The 23,826-nt window shown below is 42.9% G+C and overlaps 1 protein-coding gene across 1 annotated transcript in view; it reads left to right on the forward strand.

The window, feature by feature from the left end:
• The window catches only part of BLNK (B cell linker), a 73,139-nt gene that overhangs the window by 37,374 nt on the left and 11,939 nt on the right, over positions 1-23,826 (forward strand). Inside the window, exons 4-11 of the mRNA XM_006925925.2 lie at positions 1,906-1,946; positions 6,404-6,560; positions 9,523-9,683; positions 10,841-10,922; positions 12,161-12,232; positions 19,398-19,467; positions 21,228-21,255; positions 22,062-22,104. Coding sequence (XP_006925987.1) covers positions 1,906-1,946; positions 6,404-6,560; positions 9,523-9,683; positions 10,841-10,922; positions 12,161-12,232; positions 19,398-19,467; positions 21,228-21,255; positions 22,062-22,104 — 654 coding nt within the window. The remainder of the gene's footprint in view (positions 1-1,905; positions 1,947-6,403; positions 6,561-9,522; positions 9,684-10,840; positions 10,923-12,160; positions 12,233-19,397; positions 19,468-21,227; positions 21,256-22,061; positions 22,105-23,826) is intronic.

The following is a 23,826-nucleotide window of genomic DNA, read 5'->3' on the forward strand; positions in this document are numbered from 1 at the left end:
TTTACAAAGGTTTCTATTTTAAAGGTTGAAACAAAAAGATCTTGTCATCTTAAGTGTTGATTTTCAATTATCCCTAAACTTAAGGTACTAAAAACGTATTCCCCCTCTGTGCCAGCTATTGGTATATTGGGAAGAGGATTTATTTGCCTATTCTTCTACAGTTTCTTGGTACACCCAAATTGTTGCAGTATACCATAATTTTGTATAAGTCCACTCAAAAAATAATTTAATAAGAATTATTTTTCTGTTAATGTCAGAGTCGGACCCATTATTTGGCTTGTAGAATGAAGCTCCTTCTTAGCGCCTATCGTGTTTATCCCAAGGGATGCCATTGCTTAAAATCTGGTCACTCTGATCCAAAACCTCCTTCCTGCTCCCATTTCATTTCCTCAATTCCTTTCCCTGTGCCTCTGTGGTAGCCAACTAGAGCTGGAGTCAGTGGTTTACTGTGGCAGGGGGTAGAACCACCCCAAAAGGTTCTGTTGAGGTTCTGGTTGATTCAGGGGCTATCCTCTGGGCCCTCTAGTAGTGTCTTCTCAGTGAAGTTGAAGGGGAGCTGGGACCCTGCGGTGCAGTCATTGGAGCCACTCTGCCATCTGGACTGTGTCTGGTTGATCTCCTACAGAGCAGAGTGAATTGTATTTAATCTCAAAGGTCAATTTATGTGATGAGATAGATGCTAAGCTTCTCAGACTCTAAATGTGTTTTGGAGAAAAAGGGGTAACATATTCTCCTTGGCTGTCATAATTCAGACCTATTTTATTCTTCAAGATCATAAACTACGTAAGACCTGTCATATCCATTTTATACTACACCTTGCAGAGCCTAGAATGGTGCCTGCACCCTGGAGCTCAAAGACAGAAGGCATCATGGCATTGGGGTTCGGAGCATGCATTTGGAAGTCAGCCTGCAGGGTTCACCTCCTGGCTCAACCATTTATTTATTTTTATTTTATTTTATATTCTTTTATTTATTTATTTATTTATTTTTAACATTTTATTTATTTTCCCTCTCCCTCCTCCCCTCTAGTAACCACTAGTCCATTGTCCATGTCTATGAGTCTCTGTTTGTCCTGTTCATTTGTTGCTTTTAAGTTTATATCCCTCATATAAGTGATATCATGTGATTTTCAACCTTTTCTGTCTGGCTTATTTCACTTAGTATGATTATTTCGAGGTCCATCCATGTTTTTGCAAAGGGCAGTAGTTCATCTCTTATGACTGAGTAACATTCCATTGCATATATGTACCACAGCTTCTTTAGCCAATCACCTATTGTAGGACATTTCATTTGCTTCCATGTCCTGGCCACTGTGAATAATGCTGCTATGAGCATCGATGTGCCATTATCTTTTCGGATTGGAGTTTTCAAGTCTTTGGGGTAAATAACCAGTAGAGGGATTGCTGGATCATACGGTAGATCAATTCTCAGTTTTTTGAGGAACCTCCATACTGTTTTCTATAGTGGCTGTTCCAATTTGCAGTCCCACCAGCAGTGTATGAAGGTTCCTATTTCTCCATATCTTCTCCAACATCTGTTATTACTTGTCCTACTACACCATCCACATATCGATTCAAAAAAATCCTTGGAAGCAACACAATATGGATTGCAGTTTCCTACTGGGTTACTCTAAGGTTCTCAAACTGTCCCTTGACAAAGATAGACATGGGTCAGATGTACCACTTCTCTTTCCCAGTAAGACTTCTCTTAATGCTTTGACTTAAAAAAAAAAAAAAAAAGGATTCAAAAGTGAATGAGCATGACTGTAATAATCACTCAAGGCCAAGTAAAGGGGACTAGGAAGCTCAAGGGCAGGGAAGGCAGGTCTGGGGTGCTTGTAGACAGGATGGAGCTGGCCAACTGAGATTTACGCTTGTGCATTCTGCTTCCCCCATGCCATTTCAGAGAGCCCTGCTGACGAAGAGGAGCAGTGGTCAGATGACTTCGTAAGTATTTGCTCCTGGGAATAGGAGGGTACCATTTCCACCAGGGTCCGTGGGAGGCCTTTGTAAGAGCTTGCTTCCAAGTTACACGCTGGTAGTCAGCTGCACATCACTGAAGGGAGATGGCTGAGCTGGAAGGGCCACCTACAGACAAGACAGCAATAACCTCATAAAGGCTGACTTGAGCTAGCACCACTATGTGCCAGGCCAAGCCTCATCTAATCTTCACCACAGCCCTCTGAGTAGGCATTCTTATCCCCATTTTCTGCTGGTATTCAGCTTATTCACCAGCATGGCCAAAAGAGATGTTAAAATGTTTAAAAATTTCCATATCAGTTGGCAAATGCCTCTGTCCTGAATTTCCCAGTACCCATCACCTCCTGGCCCCTGTCCAGGAACCCCGAACAAATCAATAACTAAAGAGTCAACGTCTGGCACATCAAGGGACCTCTAGGACACTCTGTAGGGCCATGGTCAGTACCTGGGCTGTATTAGCTGTTAAACATTTTGAATATCAGCCCTGCCATTTTACAGGTGAAGAAACCAAGGCATCAAGGCATGGAGACTTTAAGTAACTTGCATTTCCAAAATTCACACCCAGGCCCTCAGATCTCATAGACCCAGGCTATTAAACTCCAAGTTGTTTGCTGTGACCAAGTAGACATTAGCAGAGCATCGGGGACCACAAAGTGAGAGGGGGGACCTGGATATGAGGGTGGTATGTCAGAATTAACTATAATCCTCTTTAAGGTGCCTCTGCAACCCACGGGGCCCCAGCAGCCACTTTTGTCTTAGACTGAGTCTTATAGGCATAAGACATCCTGAAAACTTTTCTTTATAACAATTATTCCTTACATATCAAATTCATACAGAATATCAGCCTGCTCCAATCTGTAAATTATATATCTGGAAGGGATCCGAGAGGGTCTCCACTCAACAACACACCATATAAGGAAACTGAGGCCAAGAGAATAAAAATGACTTGCCCACCGTCACTCACTCAGTGGCCCAGAATGAGAACCCAGGACCCCTGTCCAGTACCCAGAAATGAGCCTGAGCCCAGTTCCATGTTGTGTACACCATCTGGAGTTTATTCAGAGAAACAGGAGACAGGAGTTCCTTCCTGCAGAAAAAAAAAGATTTTTTAAGAGGGGACAAGATGGCCTCTCTAAGGGTCACTTGGGCATGGAGTTATTTTCCAGAGCCCAGCAGTCCCTGATCCCTCCAAAGCACGGCAGCTGCGCCCCCTGCTGGCAGCATGCATGGAGCCATATCTGAATCAAAGTTAAGAAGCTGGTCTTCACCTTGAGCTAAGCCCAGAAAACAGCTTACTGTCTGGATAAAAAGAGCACACAGTGGGGACTTAGAAAGCACAAAATAAAATCAGCCTGAAGAGGAGGGAATGACTTCTGTCTCAAAGTCTGACCACCAAAATCAAGGTACCAGCTATAATGAGGACTGAGTAAACATTCACTCACGATTACTTTTATGTTATTGGATTCCCATTGCACATAGAATGAAATTCAAGCTTGTTGCTAACACCTCCAGGCCTGATGAAATCTGACCCCTGTGGACCTGTCCAGCCTTCCCTGAGCCCCCTCAGCAAGACCTTGTTCATCACATCCCAGATACACAGGTCTGCCCTCAGTTCCTACAAGAGCGGTCCTGTCTTCCTCAGCCATTTCGGACTCATGGTCCTTGAACAGGAGAAGGAAGAAGGAGCAAAGAGAAGAAACCAGAGAGAGTCCCCATTCTTCCTTACTTGGTTGGCTCCTTCTTGTCCTTCAGGCTTGGTTTAAATGTCTCCTTCTCGGGAAGGCTTTCAGGTATCCCCATCCAAGATAGAATCGCTCCTCCCACGGCTGTCTGCCTCAGGACCCTGTTCAGCACCCTTAAGTGCATCTGTCACTAGTGATAACTTCTTATCTGTTTGATGATTTACTTATTATTTACTATTCACTATTTGTTTGTCATTGGTCTTCCCTGCTAGAATATAAGTTCTATGAGGTCAGGGACTATTCTCAGAGTCAAGCACGATGCTTAGCACATAGTAGGTACTCAACAAATATTAATAAATTAAATGAATGAATGGACAATTGTGTCTGATTACACATTCGCTTCTTCAAAGTTTCCATCAGATCTTCTAACGTATTGCATTTGTTCAAGTATTGAATGAATACATGAATTTTGTTTCCAGAATTGAGAATAATTGGGGGAAAGGGGGACTTTTTTTTAACTGTCTCAGAAGTTTGAACAGATTCCTTTTTTATTCTCCTGATAAAAAAAGGCATTCAACGCATTGCACTGTGTTTGAAGGAGGAGGTGCTCACGGTACATCTCCCATAGAAAATATCATCCAAATGAAGGGCCAGCCCAGCACTTCTCCTGAGCACCTATTTCCTCCTCCTCAGTCCCTTCAGAGCTCAAGACAGGAGCTCAGTTCATGCATTCACTCCACAGCTATTTAGTAGGCACCAACCCTGGAGGAGGTCCTATGCCGTGTCCTCGATATATAGTCTCAGTCCTGTTCTCATGGTAGGCAGCCCAGTGTCAGAGGAACAGGTGCCAGGAACAGTTGACGTGGAGTCTCTCTTTTCCTACCCCTCTGCCACCTCTGCCACTGAGATCCTCTCAGTCAGGCTGCTCTGCCTGAGGAGCTTCAAGGACTCCAGTGTCCTCCCCCGTGTCCACACTGTGCCTCAGCTGCCAGGTAATTAAGTCTCAGAAGCTCCTTTCCTCATCCATGAAAACTGACACAAAGTGGGGCCCCCAAATGGTTTCCCACTCTGGCACGTGTGTCTGGGTACCTGCTGATTCCTTCACTTTCCAGATGTTTATTAAAACACTGCTCCTCAGCACTTGTACTGATGTCTGCCTAGGAGGCCGCCACAGCAGCGATCAGGTCCTTGGCCTGGATGAGGAGGCTTTCCACCACCTCATGCCAGACGAGATTAGCCTTGGGAAGCCAGGCCCCGGCCCTGTCAAGCCTCCCGCTGGACCACCCTTCACTCCCACTCTAGCTCCTCAGCCTTCTGCCTGAAAATAGTCTTCATCTTCTCTAGAACCCAGATGGCAGGCTCACATTCCTCAACTCCTCTGTGCCTCAGTTTCCTCGACTATAAAATGAGGGTTTTAAAAAACAATCTCATGTGATTGTGGTGAGGAGTAAATGAAGTATGCAGTACGGAGAAATGTTGTTATAATAATAATAATAATAATAATAATAAATATCAGTATTATTATCATCCTTTTATTCCCTTTCCCAGCACTCCTCCAAACGCCTCAGGGAACTCTCTTTTCAGCCTCCTTTCTCATTCCTATCCCGCTCTTCACCTTATTCTTCTCTCCTCGTCTCCCTACAGACTGAGGAGGAAAGCACAGTCCTCACTCATGTATTCCTTCCTTCCTTCCTTCATTCATTCATTCCAAACATACCGAGCTCCTATCACGTGCCGGCCCTGTCACAGGTCCTGAGGCTACAGCAGGGAAGGAAGCACCACACTCGCAGCACGTATACCTGGCTCAGTGTCATACAGTGGCAAGTAAAGGAGACAAGCCGAAGGGCAGGTATATCTTCCATTCATTGGAAAATCGTGTAAGGATCATGCGTTGTGTCAGGCAGTCTGTGGGGGCAGTGGACACAGAGGTCAGAGGACCTCTTAAGTCCCGAACCAAATATTTCTTCCACATGAATATACATATGCATGCTATATACATAAACTATCTCTGAACAAAATGCACAAGAAGCTAGTAACTCTGCCTCTGGGGAGAGGAACTGAGCGGCTGGGAAGAAGACGTCACTATATCCTTCCGAACTGTTTGAACTTTAGACCATATCAATGTATTTTTCAATATTAACTTAAATAAAATTTCTTTTATATTTAAAAGAAAAAAGGAAGAGAGTAGACTCTGGGTCAGTTTGAATCCTAGTCCCTATGGCTTCCCAGCTCTGTTTAAAAAAACAAAACGTTTTTTTTTAACCTCATCTCCTCAGAGGTATCTATGTATTTCTGTGTATCTCCTTATCCTCTCCTTATTAAACTTACTTTTTCCTCAACTGTCTGCTTTTATAATAAATAAAACCTGTTGCTTATTCTATTTTATTGGGCCCTTTTTCTGTCTTCTTAAAATATATTTTCTCTCCGACTGTTCCTCTTTGCCCACACACAGAGTTGCAGCCACCCTGCCGGTTAAATGGTCCACCTGTCGGCCCCCCCTTCCCCTGCAAGATAGTGGTTGAGGTGATAAACTCTGCGACAGGTGGACCATTTAACCAGCAGAGGGGCTGCAACTCTGTGTGTGGGCTTTGCCTCTACTGGCTGCCTAACCTGGGTGAGCCAGCCTCTCCAAGCCCTGCTTCCCCCTCCCGACTTTGGGGGAGTAGCTCTGGTCCCCTAAGGCAGGAGCCATCCTGACAACTAAGCACAGAGGGGCACTGAGCAAGGTGTCTGTAATTGCAGGACAGCGATTATGAAAACCCAGACGAGCACTCTGACTCGGAGATGTATGTGCTGCCCGCCGAGGAGACGGGGGACGACAGTTACGAGCCACCACCTGTTGAGCAGGAGACAAGGACAGTTCACCCAGCCCTGCCCTTCGCCAGGGGCGAGTACGTAGGTGAGGCCCTGGGTGCTCAGCCCTCTGGGCAGCGGGGAGGCGGGGGCAGGCCGAGGTTGGTGGGCACCTCCCACTCACCTCCTCCAAGTGGGTCATTTGGTCACTCACAGGTAATGGAGCCCCAGCTGGCAAGCTTGCCCATTTGAGGAAAGGTATCCTTCCTACATTGAAAGGATACCTTCAATGGGAACATTGAAAACAGGTGAAAGATAAATGAGCACACCTGGATGGTTGCTCCCAACTCCGGACAGTACCTTGAGAAATCAACCCCGAGATTAGTCCCTACTTCTCTTTCGGGTTCCAAAGCTCAAGGTTCTGGAATTTCTCCTGAGACATCCGTACAGGGCAAGGATGACCGTCAAGGGTCCCAGTGTCTGCTAATACCCCTCCTTCCTCCACGGTTGCCCCGCATTGGCCGGCCGCCACACACTGAGTCTAGACTGTGGACTTTTAACTGGGGGCGAGGGTAGCGGTGAGCAACTCTAAGCCTGGAATTAGCCTCATAGGTTAAGTGGACACAGCTCAAGTCTGGTCTCTAGGCCTGCGAGTGGCTTTTAATGTCCCACAAGAAGTCTGTGTTCCAGTCTTTGGAGGGGATGTGTCGGTGATAACCACAGTGATGCTTACATATGTACAGAGTGCCCCTACCTGTAAAGGGCTCTGTGTCCATTATCACTGTCATTAGCCGCCTCCTTAAAGCCACCGGGCACTGGTGCTTCATGCCACGATTAATCTATTGAGCACCTACTATGTGCCAGAGCTATGCTAAGCACTGAGCATTCACCAGCAAGCAAAACGGACACACTCTCAGACTTTTGATAGTTTACAATTTGGTGCTTTCCGGTCATGGCCTAGTGCACCCTCTCAATAATCTTATGAGAGAAGTATTCAGCCCCACCCTACAAAGAAAGACAGTGAGGCTCAGAGGAGTGAACTAACGATCCAGAGTTTTATAAGTGGTGGAGCTGGGATGCGAGCCAGTCAGCCCAGCCTCCAAAGTCCACTCTCTTCATCATTCTGCTCTACACACCACCCACCAAATTTTTAAGTGACCTTGTTCAATCATCTCAACAACCCTGGGAGAGAAGGGTCTGCGCTAGGCCCATTTACAGACCAGGAAACCACAATTCAGGATGGTTAAGTGTCTCATTCAAGGGCACACTCTTCAAAGCCTCTCTTGTGTTTTACTACTTCTGATGGGCTTAAATCTTACATGAAGAAAACTAAGTACACTCCAAGAGCTGCAAATAAAACTGCAAAAACTGACAGAGTTCTAGGCATAGCAAAGTGGATGCCCTCGTGCCTGAGCACGGCTATACCACCTAGAAAGAGACTTCTGAGGAGGCATCAAATGTGCAGTTAACCACATACCTTCAACAAGGCAGACGCGTGGGCTGAGGGCAGGAGCAGGCGCCACGAGAGCAGAGCTGACATGACAGGCCAAGGAGGTGAATGCACCAAGCTGGGGGTGGGCTGTGGCAGGAGGAAGCCGCAGGAAGCCAGTGTAAGCGCCTGTGCTGTTCCCAGGATAGGAGCACACCAGGTTATTCCTATGCTAAGATTTTCCTACAGTGAATCAGTCCAAGTCTGTGCTCACAGAATGAACTGGGTAGATGCCATGTTGCCTAAGTCCTCCACCACATTAACTGGGTAATATTAGTTCTATTAGTTAGGTGTCGACCCTGCCAGACACACTGCTGTCACTGCTTCCTTCCTGATCCTTATAATAACTCTCTGCAGTGGATATGATGATCTTCATTTTAAAAATAAAGAATGTGACGCCCCAGCAAAGGCATGGTCCATGGTCTACAGCTAAGCCACCCTGAATAAGACTGATGTCTGATCTCGGAAGCTAAGCAGGGTCAGGCCTGGTTAGTACTTGGATGGGAGACCATCTAGGAAGACCAAGTGCTGTAAGCATTAATAATAATAATAATAAATATAAATAAATAAATAAATAAATAAATAGATAGATAGATAAATAAGTAAATAAATAAAATAAGGAATATGAGTCCCAGAGAGGTTGAAGAATGAATAACTAATCCAAAGAAGCACAGCTGGTGGGTGGCAGAGCAGGGGACTGAGCTCAGGGCCATTTGGCTTCAGAGCCTGAACGCCTTCCCTGATAGCTTCTGAGGACAGTCCTGGATGGGAAGAACTCACGGGTCCTCCATGAATTCTCTCTCCATTTGAGGAAAATCAGGAATATGAGTCCTAGAGAGGTTGAATAATGAATAACTAATCCAAAGAAGCACAGCTGGTGGGTGGCAGAGCAGGGGACTGAGCTCAGGGCCATTTGGCTTCAGAGCCTGAACGCCTTCCCTGATAGCTTCTGAGGACAGTCCTGGATGGGAAGAACTCACGGGTCCTCCATGAATTCTCTCTCCATTTGAGGAAAATCATTGAGGGGAAGAATATGTAGGTTCACTCAGATGAGTAGTCATGACCCTGAATACACCTAAGAATAACCTGGGGAACTTTTAAAATCTATTATGCCAGGTCCCTCCCCAGAAGTTCGAACCAATTATATCTGAGTTGGGGGTGTCTAGGCCTCGGTGTTTTTTAAAGGTCTCAGGTAGTTCTTATATGTAAGCAGGACTGAGAATCGCTGCTCTTAAGGGTTCACAGAGCAAGTGAACCATGAAGGAGTACCTCCTCTGAGCCCCCATGCTGTTTTGCAGAGTGCTGGGCTGTCAGCTCTCCTGAGTCTGTGGGTTTCCATCTCACTCTGAGAAGATGTTTTCGTTGAGGACGGTCTTCTTGTTTTTATAATGTAAATCAACGGGCAGTTGAAATTTTTTGCCTAACGAGTTATTTTACTTTTAAGGAATGCCCCATTAATCATGTGTGGCTACAGAAATGCAGGAGGTTTCATACTTTCTAGATCTCAATTATTTTCCCCTAGGGGATGAATGATCCAGAGCCCTTTCATCTTATACTTTGTTGTCTTGTTCTTTTCAAGACAATAGATCAAGCCAGAGGCAGTCTCCGCCCTTCAGCAAGACCCTCCCCTGTAAGCCCAGTTGGCCTTCGGCTAAGGCTAGGCTGGCCTCCACAATGCCGACCTCAACTTCTCTGCCGAAACCTCAAGTCCCGCCCAAACCCAAAGATCTTGAGGATGAGGTAAAGTAAACCTGTCCCCGAAGGCTTCCTAAACCACGTGAGAGGACGCAGGGTGGGGGTGGGAGGAAGGCGCCAGGACCGTCTGGACTCAGGCATGTCTTCCTTCCCCCATCCTTGCTCTCCAGCCAGCACTAACCACCCTGCCCCTTCATTGCCCCCCTCTAACTCTCCAGAATTATGCTGAAAAGGTGTTTTTTTCTCTAAAAATGGCATATATATGACCTTATTGTAAGCTTTCGTTTACTAGAGGTCTGTGATATAATATCAGAACTGGATTTGTGCCCCTCATATTACCTCCTCTCCTTTTCTCTTTCCGTGGTTTTCTCTTCCCTTCTCTTTCCTCCATGAGATAGTCCCCTATCTTTATTTTCCTTTGCTTCCCTGCCCTGTCCCACCCGGCTTTCTTACCTCCGCCTTCTTTTTTTCTCTGCTCCTCCATGGTCCTCCTCTAAGATGCAGAGGGGTGTGATGGGACTTATAAAGGAGACACTTAGTCTGGAGGGAGAGTCGATAGTAGTGTCTACCTTACTGAGTTGTTATAAGGATTAAGTGAGATAACACATATAAAGTACTCAGATGAACACTTGGCGGTAAGTGCTCAATAAATGTTTGCTTTTTGTTTCTCCCAGTACCCATCTTGGCTACCCACCAAGGCAGATTGTAAAACTACTTGAGATCTGACTACTTCATTTGCCTCATATCATTATAAAATCAGTCCCTCCCTATATTAATGGTCAACTGATTATTGACGAAGGTGCCAAAACAATTCAGTACTATGACATCGTTGAACCTTGAAATTATCATGCTAAGTGAAAGAAGTCACAAAAGACTACATATTGTATGATTCCATTTATACGCAATGTCCAGAATGGCCAAATATTAAAGACAGAAAATAGATTAGTGGTTGACTAGGTGAGGGGAAGGGGAAGGTGGGGAGTAACTAATGGGTACAGGGTGATGAAAATGTTCTAAAATTAGATTTTGATAATGGTTACACACTCTGTGATTATACTAAAAACCACCAAACTATACACTTTGAATAGGAGAATTTAATGCTATGTGAATTATATCTCAATAAATAGTTTTTAAAATCACTCCTCATACAGTAAACTATGCATGTACGGCATCCTTTTTATTCATTTCTGCATTTCTTTTAGGCTGATTATGTGGTCCCTGTGGAAGATGAAGATGAAAACTATATTCATCCCACAGAAAACAGTTCACTTCCATCTGAAAAAGGCAAGAGTTTGTAGTTTTAAGCACCTGTAAACTTCTAGCAGTTGATGGAATCACACGAGACTATTTGGTAGCAAGCACCAAGGAACTTAGAAATGATGGTGCCCAGACCTCCTCTGTGGCCACAGCATTGGCCTTCTTTGGCAAGCTGAGCAGAGGCGTCAGCAAGTGACCCATCTCTGTGTTTCATAGCCTTCACCTTCTTCTTTCATCCTTTTCCATGATTAATACTCCCCTTTCGAATTATGAAAGCAAGTAGGTGCTCATCATTAGCTATCCTCATTTAGAACGGCTTTTTCATAACACCTTTAATAGTCATAAAGTCACAAGCTACCATGTTGGCCATGCAAATATTGCACCAGGAACAATTTCTGCAGAGGACTGAAAAAATGAAAGAGTGAAATATGCTCTGTGTCCTGATTCTTTAAATTCAGTGCTAGTTCAGGCCCATGAGAAATATTTTGTTTTTAAATCCTTCACAGAATAACAAATGACAAACAAATTTATCTTAAAAAGCCAGTACCACATACCCTCATTGGAACAGTGCCTGTTTACTCTGGATATAGTCCCTGTGAAGAATGAAATCCTGTGTAAGCAATGCCTCTTCAGGTAACATTACTCCTCTAATAAATTCCACTCTAGAGTAGCAGTATTGAGTTTTTACTCTGCTATTATGTTGCAACTGTCTCTTGCATTCCCTGAATATCACTAAAAACGTCAAGACCCACCTGAATCCCTGAGCCACCCATCACCATGAAACAATAAATACATAATAAACGCCTTCTCCCAAACAAACCCCCGTGAAATCCAAAAGAAATGGTAGGTGTTGCATGAAGCCAGGGAGGTGGGGCTGTTAATGTGGCTGTTAATGTTGAACCACTATTAGGTTCAACATACATCTCCTGATTAAATAAATGAATAAATAACCAAACAGACAAACAAACAAACCTCTTTCATCTCCTAGACCTCCGGTTTGGCAAAGGAAATTCCAAGCCAGTATTCACTTTAATGAAATCAGAAAATAATTTGATTATTCCTTTAATCATTAATATATTCATTCTAAAACTGTTTCTTTTGAGAAGGCTTCTTTTAATGGCTTATGTGTTTAATAAGTATGTTTCCCATACTTTGCAAATTCTCTGGCCTGACCTGTCATTTCCATGATGTATTTTCTCATAGTGTGAATCTCCTTCAGTAGATCATATCAATAATCATTATATATATATATTTGTGTCTTTAAGCTCCCATGGTAAATAGATCAACGAAGCCAAATAACTCCTCCAAGCCAGCCCCTCCTCCAGTGACAGCTTCAGGTAACATATATGCATAATCTGGTGGGGTTCTTTTAAATGATGAAATGATTACATTTGGGGGTTCGGTTTTTAATCTATTCCAAATAAGATAAATAACTAAGATCAAATATTAGGAGATAATCACCTGTATTTTCAAATTTTTTACTAAATGGTGATAGAAGGTCTTATCCTCATCCTCATCTACTGTCTGGTGGCACCAGTGTTGATGGGACCCTCCCTCACCATGCCCCTGGACTTCTAGACCTACTTTTTATTCTACCTGGCTGGACACTTTGCTGGCTTCTCCTCCTTCTCTTCTTCCTGACTGAGGATGTCTGTATCCTTCAGCCTTCAGCCCTTTGCTCTTCTTTCAGAATACTGTAGTGATTAAGAGTTGGAGTTTTGAGCCAGAAAACCTGGGTTGGAATCCCAGTGCTCCCAGTTACCAGCTGTACCTCTTTGGCCCTGTACTTCACCTCTCCAAGCATCATATTTTCTCATCCGTAAATGGAGATAATGCACCGTGGACAGGAGAATACTGAAATATGAATGGGAAACTCTTAATGTAGTGTCTGGCATCCAGTAGGTGCTTGGTAAAGAGTATTATTTTTTGCTTCTTTGGGGTTCATCCATTCTTCTGGCTTCACTTCTCTTGTCTAAGCAGATAACTCTCTGGCATGTCCAACACTGACCTGACTTCCCTTCTCACCACCTTGACATAAACACTGCTTCAAACTCAATGCACCCATCCCCACTGTTCCCTTTGGGAACCCCTATTCCTCTTTGCATATCTGCCCCTAAGCTCCGTATCTCAAAGTGCCTGTGTTCTTTCCAAAGGCTGCTATTTCTTTTTTGTGAATTTGCCCTTCTATTTTAGTTGTTACCACCTTAGTCCAGGCTTTCTTTATTGTATTCCCTTACCTTTCCACATCCCTGCCTCTAGGCTCTCTCTTCAGTCACCAGACTGAGCTTCTGAAGGCCTCCAAATGTTGCCATTTTCATCCCATTACAAAGCTAGTTTTTACTATGTCACCATGAACTCCCAGTGGCTCCTAATTGTCTCCTGTAGGGTTTGGCAACCTCAAAAATGAGGCCCACAATGCCAAATGGTGCCCACATTCCCACCCTATTATAGCACAGAGATGTGCAGGAGCCTCCTCTCCAGCCTCAGCAACTTCTCTCTCTTCCCTCCGTCCTTCGTGCTCAGTCAGTCTCCCTCTCCCAGAGCTGAAGGCTGAACACAAGAGATTGAGAGACTTGAGCTCTGCTTCCAGGCACGTGATCCTTGAGAGAATATGAAAAAAGGAGTATTTTTTTTTTTCATCTTATCCTAGCCTCATTTCTTGTGCAATTGTTCACTCGCTTTACAAGTTCTTATCTTATTTATTCTCTCCCTTGGAACCCACAGACTCTTTATATTTGGGGAATAGCAGTCAGAGCCATCTTATCCAGCTCATCTTAACTTCTGAGAACAAATGTCAACATACCAACTCGATACGTCATGGTTGCTTTGGTCTCAGCTGAAATGGAGACTCCTGACTCATAACTCAGGAAAAGGGCTCTTATTACTGGAACAGAAAAATCTTTCATTGAAACACATAAACGAAGGCCTAAAAACCCTCCTTTAGAAGAATAGTTTAATGATCTCTGGTGTTTGCATCTTAAAATGCTCTTCTTACCTAACAAGGACTTCTTCCTAAAACACACCCACTACTTCAATCATTCTATATTTCATGGGTCCTGCCCTTTGGTCTTTGTGTTCTCACTTTTTGACATCCAATCCTACCCATTCTTCAAAGCCCAGCTTGAGGTCTCCCCCTCCAGGAAGTCTCCTATAGTTTTTGTAGCCTTGGAGCTTTCTTTTGCCATAAATCTCATTCCACTTACATGTAGCCCATATCTGTTCCCTCATTACTGTGTGCCTCAGTCTGATCTCTCTAACTACATTGCAGGTTGGTGTTTCTGTCAAAATATCACACCATGTCGCTTGCCTCTGGTTAATGTTGCTTTTGGTTCTTTGATGGCTAATAAGATGCTTGCTGAGGATTATGTAATGAATTAGGTGCCGTGGCAGGCTCTCTCCTCCTTCCCGTTCCAGATTGAGAACCCCTGTAGCAGGACTTAGGACAGACTTCAAAGCCAGAGGGTTCAGGTCCTGGCTCTGACACTTGCTAGATGCTGGATTTCTAACAAGCTAAGTAATCTCTCCCTTTCTTAGTTTCTTCCTCTGAAAAATGGAGGGAAAAGTGGCACCTACACCTAGGGTATTATGAGAATTAAATGAGTAAATACATATGAATCACACTCATAAAATGATAACTCTTTGTTATTTATTATTGTTATTTTCAGAATGTCTAGTTTAACTTGCCTAGATTTGCGTCTGGCAGAGCATCCTATATACATCTCAGGAAACAATTGCGTTTCTTCCTTTTCATATAAAGTCTTACTCTAAATCAGGGTTTCTCAACCTCAGTACTATTGGGATTTTAGGCTAGATAATTCTTTTTTGTAGGGGTGTCTTGTGCATCATAGGATGTTTAGTAGCACCCCCCTGGCACTTAGTGTGCAGAAAGGCCTACTGCCCGCTAAATGCCGCTAGCACCCCTTCACCCGTACTGATAAGCTCTTATCTCCAGACTCTGCAAATGTCCCCGAGGGGCAAAAGCACTCTCAGTTAAGAACTACTAGTCTAAACAAACTGAAAAACTCAAGCTCATTGTGATTTACCTCTGAATGAGCATCCAGAAGAAGGTGGTGCAACATCTGGCTGATTTGTAGCTTTTGTCAGAGAGGGTAGACAGGGCACGTATTTCTGAACTTCCTCTAAGCAACTAGCATTTAAAAAGCATACTATCTCCTTATTTCCTAAAATTCAGGAGGAGTTTGGAAATTTACAATTCTCTGCCAATATACAAGGTGAATTTTACCTATAGCCCCAAATGTTCTGAAGTTGTTAAATTAAATCCCTTTATTTTGTAAGAATTCATGCAGAGTCTGAAAGTAAGGACTGCTCAGCTAGTGTGCAAGCCCCACTATGATGGATAATAGGGTTCCTATAGTAGCTAAAAGAGAGTTAACTATGGAAGGGGAACACACAGTGTAAATATATATATGCTTAGAATGTCCACACTGGAGTCATTAAGAATAAGGATGTCACTCCAATAATTTTTAATAATAATAATTTTTAAGATATTTGGTTAAAGAACTCTAAGTGAGAATAAATATTTAGAAAAAAAGTTTGAACTAAAAAAAAAGAATGATGGAAACTTACCAACATTGTATGTAAAACTGAAAAGAAGGTGATACAGAAAATGTATGTGGTAGAAGGCAAACCTGAGGACAAACTGCTTTCCTAGTCGAGAGACTTCGGTAGCTACCAGCTTGTGCAAGGCCTACACTGCTAAATCAAACATTAATGTAATTTTTTTTCAATACAATTTTATTTTATTTTAATTTATTTCATTCATTTTTTTATGGTGACATTGATTAACAAAATCCAATAAATTTCAGCTATATACTTTAACAGTAAGGCATATATATATTTACACTGTGTGTTCACCTTCCATAGTTAGATTTCTTTCTGTCACCACATATTTGACCCCCTTTACCCTGCCTATCCCCCCCCACCCTCTGGTAACCACTAGTCCATTGTCCATGTCCATGAGTCTCTCTGTTTGTTTGTCTTGTTCATTTGTTGCTTTTAGGTTTATATCCCATATATAAGTGATATCATGATATCAAGTGATATCATTTTTACCTTTTTCTGTCTGGCTTATTTCGCTTAGCATGATTATCTCGAGGTCCATCTATGTTGTTGCAGATGACAGTATTTCATCTCTTAATACAATTTTTAAAAGCTGATTTTTCTCTTTTATTATTATACTTTTGGACATACCTCCCTCTGTCCCATTCCCAATTTCTCCCTTGGAGTATTCCACCCAAGAACTCGGCTTTGGCAGAAAGCATGGATCTTGGTAGTGAGGAGGGTGCCAGGTTGTCCTGCTCAGCCACGGTCCTGGGTCTGACTTCAGGCCCAGAGCAGCATAGAGGGCCCGTGGCCCATGAAATAGAAGTCATCCTCCATCCTGCATCTCTCTGTTTCACTAATCTTTCCCCACATGAAGAAGAAGCAACAAGTGAATCTGACATGCCAAATCGTGCCCCACGGTAACGTCATGAGGTATTGACTGGAGAGGAAAGGGCTGTCTGGGCTTTAAACTCAAATGGCCTTGGTTTCAACCCCAGCCCTTCCACTTAACCCCTCTGAGCCTCCATTTGGTCCACTTGATGTGAGGTTTAGATATGGCACATTTAAAGTATCTGGCAAAGTGCTTGGCACCTAAATATACTGTGGTAGTTGATAACAAGATAATAAAGCAAAAACAGCAATAATCATATTTACTGAGATCTTTTATGACCTATAATTTTTCACTCATTTTTCATGTACAATTTAATGATTTTTATAAATCACTACATTTACAGAGTTTTGTAACCATCACTGCAATCTAGTTTTAGAAAATTTTCATGCCCACCCCAACTCCAAAAGATCCCTTATATCCATTTGTGGTCAATGCTATTCTCATACTCAGCCCCAGGCAACCACCAGCCTGCTTTCTGTTGCTATAGATTTGCCTTTTCTGGACATTTCATATAAATAGAGTTATACAATACACAGTCTTTTCCATCTGGCTCTTTTCACTGAACTTCAAATACTTTTAATCCCTTTCCAGCGATATTACTTTAATGTGTCTAATTCTTTACATTTTTAAAGTTGCCCTATTATCTTACTGCAATAACTCTGAGTTAGGTAAGGTAGGTACTGGTGTCCCTGTTTCACAGAGGGGGAACCTGAGGCACAATGGTTTGTAAGAGGTCACCCAGCCAGTGTTTTGGGAGAGAAATAACTAGAACCCTGTCCTTCTTATGCAAGACCATAGGTTGTCCCAGCGCTTGTACTTCCCCTGCACCAAGGAACAGGCATGCCTTCTGATCTGGTGGCAGAAGTTATTTTTAAGGAGGAAAGGGGAAGGAAGACACTGGCAGACTGTTTGGAGATATGAAGGAAAGGGAAGCTTTGCACAAAGCCAGGCAGTAGATGTGACGACGATAATGAATGCGGGCCAATCGAGCCCTTCGCATTTAAGAAAAGGGAAAACTCCGGGGAGGAAATTCTGATTTAGACCTCCTTTCTACTTCCTTATTTTTCAGGCAAGTTTCCCCCTGCCCCCTTCCCTGAAATCTTCCATCAAAATTCATGAGTAGCCAAGTATATTTTAAGGGTCAATCTTAGGTATTAAGAATCTGAAGAACAATATCAATTTGGTACAGTAGCTAACAAAACAATGGGACTCATACTACATATTCAAATGACATTTCAATTTTTTGACACATGAAATGTTACAAATTCCAAATGTAGTGTCTTTTTCAAAACGCTTTTTTTTAATCGCATCTAGGTCAGGTGACACATCAGAGGGGGCATTCCTTTACAGGTGTGGGGAAGGCTGCTCATGCACTCAATACCATCCTCTCCTTGCTCCTGCTCTACTCATGAGTGCTTATGGAAACTAGCCCTGCATGAGAATCATTTGTAGAAAAAGAGCAAATGGGCTCTGAGAGAAAGCCTGAAAGCCTCTCTCAACTAAAGTACATAAGAATAAACCTTAAGATGTCTATTTTTCAGGACGTGGTTCTGTAGTGTAGCAGTTAGCATGTCAGCTTTACACGCAGAAGGTCCTGGGTTTGCATCCCAAGTGGAGCCATAGTCCATGGTCTACAGCCATGCTACCCTGAACAAGCCCCGTGTCTGATCTCGGAAGCTAAGCAGGGTCAGGCCTGGTTAGTAGTTGGATGGGAGACCACCTAGGAAGACCAGGTGCCATAGGCATAAATAATAATAATGAAAATTTTAAAAAATATTTTTCATACTTTTTGAAGCCTTCTTTTCTGTTTGGAATAGGTCGTCCTGTCAGATGAGGTGGCATGGGGTACACTTGTCTTCTCCTGTTATAAATTCTGAGAGGGCAGAGGCCTATCTCTACTTCTTTATCTCTTCCACAACCCCAAACATAGTGCTTTCACTAGCTTCACACATACCAGATTCTCCATAATTACTGGTAATTGATGATTACTTCAATGTTTACTTATGTGTGCTTTATCTCACAAACTAAAATGATATATACGGAGGACAGGTCCAACCTATATTGACAGAGTATCCCCTTTAGGTCTATTAGAAATTGTGGATTATAAATGTAGTAGCTTCTTAATAAAATATTTATTACATTTAATTTAATTCAATAATAGGCTTTGTCTCACTGAGCAATCCCCCGTGTTATATCCTGTTTGCCTTCTCTTAGACTGGTGCTCACATCCAGGTGGGTGAGGATCAGACTAAGAAGAGGCAGCCAGGATGTAATACTGAGAGAAGCTTGCTTAGCATCTGGCCTTTTCCCCCAGGCTTGCTCTCTATCTCACTGGTAAAGCTCTGCCTGTCTGTCATCTTCCTCCTTCATAATGATTATCTGGCTTCTATCTTCAGGTGTGGGGAGAGGGAATTAGGTGCAGTGGACAAAGTCCTCTGGGTCCCTTCTGTGACTTCAGAAGATGAGATCTGGCCAGTAGCTTGCCACTCACCACAATTTGTCTGTTTGTGCATTGGGCAAAGGCCCTGAGAACTCAGAAATGAATGAATAAGTATCCTCCGAATGTGAAATGAAGTGTAGGTACAGTGTTTAAGTATGGTTTTGAACAAGCAATATCTATAGGCATGTATCAGGAGTGGTGAGTGTGTGCCTCCATCTCTAGGCACCTCTGGTGTGCACATATGTGCAAGTGTGAGTTCTTGGCTCCCTCCCATAGGAACCCTTGTGGGACTCTCACTGAGCTAATACAATCAGGGGCTCTGGGCTTGTCCCTTGGGGGAAAGGAAAAGGTCACTTAGAAATGTTAAGATGGAGTCCCTAATTCACATCCTAGTTCTGAGCTGATAAATGGACATTTTTTTAAATGTTTCATCACCTTTGTCTACAGGTCCTCCCCCACAGCTTCAGTGTAACTACTTATACATGCTTAACTGAAAGTAACAAAAAATGTGCATGTGTTTCTGAGCCTCCCCAAAAGGCCAGCCTCACAATGACCATCAGCCCCAGATTCAGGACTTAGACACTGACCAGTGTGTATGTTTGTGCAGGTCGAAACAGCGGGGTCTGGGACTCTAAATCATCTTTACCTGCTCTGCCATCCCCACTGCCTAGGGCTGGGTGAGTACCTGATGCCAAGAAGCAGCTCTGTGAGATTTGAGTAGATGGTCTCCACCTCTGCTGTGAGCAGAGCCCACCTGGAATCCACAAAGGAGTTCTGCCTGAGAATCTAGCTGGGTGGGGGTGTGGGGGGGGGGGTTGCTTTTCTACTGTTTTCATCCAGAAGAGCACACCCGCTCCAGCTCAGACACAGGTACACTTCACATTACACTAGGTGTGTCCTTGAAGAGTGTGGAAATGAAACCCTACTGCCCTGTTCTTTTCTCCACCCCATGGCAAGTTTCAGCCACGCCTCTGCTGAAACTGAAGACGAGTCGTCTTTCCTCCCCTACACTTTTAGTTAAATTCTGAGTGCACTGACCTGCAATGTTCCACAGGACAGAAGTTACAGCACCTGAATAATTTTGAGGCCCACTAGCAGGTTTCATCTTTACTTTCTACTCCTTGTCTTCTCTTTCAATTAGTTACTGATCTCTCAACAAACGTATACTCCACGCAGCATACACCGGAGTGTTCAATCAAAGCAGCACTGCCAAGGCTCCTCTCAAAAGTGAGACGAAAACAATCATTCTTCTTGAACTTCAAAGGGCTTTTTGTAAACTGTCTGATGAAGATTGTGATGTGCTGATATTATAGTGACTCCATAATTTTATATTGGCTCAATAGGTTATTGTAAAATCACATTTAAATATTACTTGGCTGCTCTGCATGGTATAATCTTAATTCTGCCTCTGCGTAAAGCAAAGAAATTCTTAATTTCAGAGGCTTATTAACCAAAACACTGCACACTTCTGTCTTGGCTCAGTTTTATCACTTTGGGCAAGTTACTGAGTCTTTTTGAGCCTCAGCATACTAATCTCTAAAATGTGATAATTATATCCAGTTTAAAAGGTTACTGTGAAGTTTAATAACATGCAAAGAGCCTAACCCAGTGCCAGTCATCTTAGAGGCACTTGAGAATTGTTAGTATTCTTCCCCCATACTTCCAACTCTCAGACAAAAACAAAATAAGAAAGAGACAGACAGACAGGCAGGCAGTATATAAAATAAATATAGAAGAGAAGCATTAAATCTTAGCAGTAATAGATTCCAATCTCTACTGGAAATAAAACCAGAATGTTAACTTAGGCAAGTACGTTCAGGACCACAGATCACAGTGGTTTTCAAACTTGTGCTGGTTTTAGATTTCTCTGTTCAGAATGAAATCCTAGGCAGATGTCTAGTAGAGAATAGTCACCTGGAAGTAGGCCAGAAGTTGGCATGAGGAGGTGCCAGCTGCAACCTCACCTGTATGACCACCCTCATATCTCCACTCTCCATCTCCAGGCAGTAGCTTGGGGCTGCTGCTGGAGGAAGGGAGGAGTCTGTACACACACTTTGAAAACACCAATTCTGGTCCTCATTTTACAGATGAAGAAACTAAAGTCCTGACTAGCCTCACAGCCAAAAGAGGCTTGAGGTCACAGAGTAATTAGTAGCAGAACTGGAACAAGAGCTCAGTTATGCCAATTCCCTGGCACCTGGTGCCCCATCTTACCCCAGACTAACCCCTTTGCCAACTGTCAGTGGACTCTATCTGAGGTAGGGGGATCACAGCTAAATCCTGCTTCTATCTCTTTCTGCCCTTCAAGGATAGTCTTCCTACACACTCGTATCACTTTCACTATTCTAGTTTAAATTTGAAAGTAAAATGATAAGTAGACGGCTCCATTTTATCTTTGTTGTGTTTTAACAAAAGCCAATCTTTTTTTATCCCCCAGGAAAAAGCCAGCTACCCCACTGAAGATAGTAAGTTAATTTTGCATTTAAACATGCTTCATATTTCCCAAAATGTTTATTTTTATCCATTTATTTAAAGTTGACAATGCCTCGAGCTAAGGTGAACACAGCAATCTTAGCAACTGAAGTTGCTGCCTAGACAGTCCAAGAGAAACTTGGACTCCTCAATTAGCCTGGGAAGACGAGGCCTGGGAGGAGTTCATCCTCATTGGACCATGGCGGCTTCACTGAGTTTCAGCAGCAGATCAGAGGCAGTGGCCAGGCTCTCTGCCTCCTATGACGTCTGTCTTCCCCACGAGGAGCCCTTGAGTCCACTTCTCAACCCTCTGGCTGGGGATCTAATGGCTGACAGTTGTGTATCAGGGACACATAGGCCTGACTCAACTCAAATTCTGACCAGGAAGAGAACCTGAACCAGCCTACTGTTCAAGGAAGCCCACCTGAGCTGGTACCTACTCTGTAGCCTGACATTTACAATCACCCAGCAAACGCTGAGATGGTGGGGCCCTGAGACCAAAGCCAGATGCCAGGTTCCCACTGTGCAAGTGCTACCGCCCAGTAGCTGTTGGGGTCATGGTTTCCATCAACCCTACCAACAGAGCAGGGAGGTCCCAACACCAAAAAGACACTGTTCCTTCATGAGACACTTCCAGTCAGTTGTCACTTAATGCAAAGGTTTGAACTGGGGACTGCATGTTTTTAATTGTTGTTCTTGTGATTGAAAAAACAACTAGGCTTTAAAGAAATGTTCTCCCCCAAATATTTATTTTAATAATATTGCTTTGTATTGAATATCTTTTTCTTTTTTTAAATAGACTCCACTTGCCTCTCTACAAAATGCCTCAAGCGTTTGTGAAGGTAAATATATATTATTTTAAGTGATGAGCATGTCCTCTGAAAGTTATTTTAATTAAGGATGTATATATAAATGTCTTTCTAAATTCTCCCATTTTTATAAGGTAATCGTAAGTATGAAACTCAGTTTTCTAAACAAAACAGCATTTCTTTTACGACGACTAGTGAGTAGCAAAGCTGGTTAAGATCTGAGCTTGCGTGGGCAGCATCTTTGGGGTAGGTTACAGTCTACATGCCCAAAACTTATCTGTTTGCAGACATGTATGCCTTACCAGACACAGTGTGATGGCCTTACATTGGTGTGAGACTAATTTAGAGCTATTCATGTATCTTAGATTAGTTCTAATGGTTTAATTAAGGTGATGAAACTTTTAAAAATCTGTTTAATTGAACCAGTTCTTTTTCTGTTTTCAAAATGTCTATCTTAGTACATCTGCAAATATTTTCCTTCCTTTGTTTTATCATAATGCTAAACATTTACAGATATATTTTATTAGAACTTACCCATTTAAAAAAATATTTGTATTTAAAAAATACTGTGGGAAAATAACAGAAAGAAGTAAGAATCATTCATAATTTTGACACTTAAAATACTACATAGAAGACATAAAAGTTAAATTTCTGCATCCATCTGATTCCACATTTTTAACTTGATATTGAAAGCTTAGTGAGTACTTTCCTCACCATTTCCTGAGTTAATATGGGCAGATCTACATGAGGTGTTCTGGTTTCTCTGATGATGGATGGTGGACATTTCCTGAAAGTCCATTATAACTCACCTTTCTGCTTTAATTGCTCTAATGATTCATTGCTTCAATAGGTTTTTACACCAATTTTCATATCTTCCCCAACCCTGGGCTGTTTCAGAGTATCACTCCATTTCTCCTGCCTTGCTTTCTTCTGCCTTTCCTTCGATACTTTTGCCTTGCTGTCCTTCCATTCTTTATAGCCCAACATGCCCGTTGAGCAGGGAGCTCGGAGTGATAGTGGATTCATAGGGTAGGCCCCTGAAGGAAGTAAGTGCAACTCTGTGCAAATTTCATGGCTCCAGGAGCCTCCAAAAACCAGCAGAGAAGGGACTCATGGCATGTCCCATGTGACTCAGGTGTCCTCATTCCCAAAGGGCTTCTAAGTGAAGGAGCTTGGCATGCCATCTCCTTTGTGACTTACTTCAAGAGTAGAGGCAATGGCCATCCAAACCCAAAGTGGGGAGCGGCCTTTTCCTGTCTAGGAAGGAAGCCTCCAGGATGGCAGGGCCAAGCAGGTGTGGTCAAGGCTCGGTGGCTGTGGGGACCTAATGTGTTCATTGTTTCTCTTCTGAAACTACCAAGTTGTAAACTTGTGAACAAAAATCGACATGGCAGCTCAAAGTAACTTGCCATGAACTTGAAACACAATCACCAGAAGTTCAAGGCTTCCGAATTTTGGTGCACCACAAAAATCCCTGAAGTTTATCTTACTATTTACTTAAGTCTTTGTGTTCTTACTACATTTATTCCTTTTGGGTTCCTATGACAGGTTATCAAGAATTCTCAACCTGTCTTCCATGCAGGAGACACACTATGGATATACTGAGATTTGAATGCACCCTAGACCAAATTTGAAGGAAAATAAAGTATTACGATAATTTATAATCGCATCTATTAATGATTCATCAGTAAAGTTCACTATGCGCTTCAACATAAATTCCTTACATTTCAAGTTATGCCCACTTCCCTATGTACT

The sequence above is a fragment of the Pteropus alecto genome, unplaced genomic scaffold (genome assembly GCF_000325575.1).
Source record: "Pteropus alecto unplaced genomic scaffold, ASM32557v1 scaffold88, whole genome shotgun sequence".
In the NCBI taxonomy this organism is placed as follows: Eukaryota; Metazoa; Chordata; class Mammalia; order Chiroptera; family Pteropodidae; genus Pteropus; species Pteropus alecto.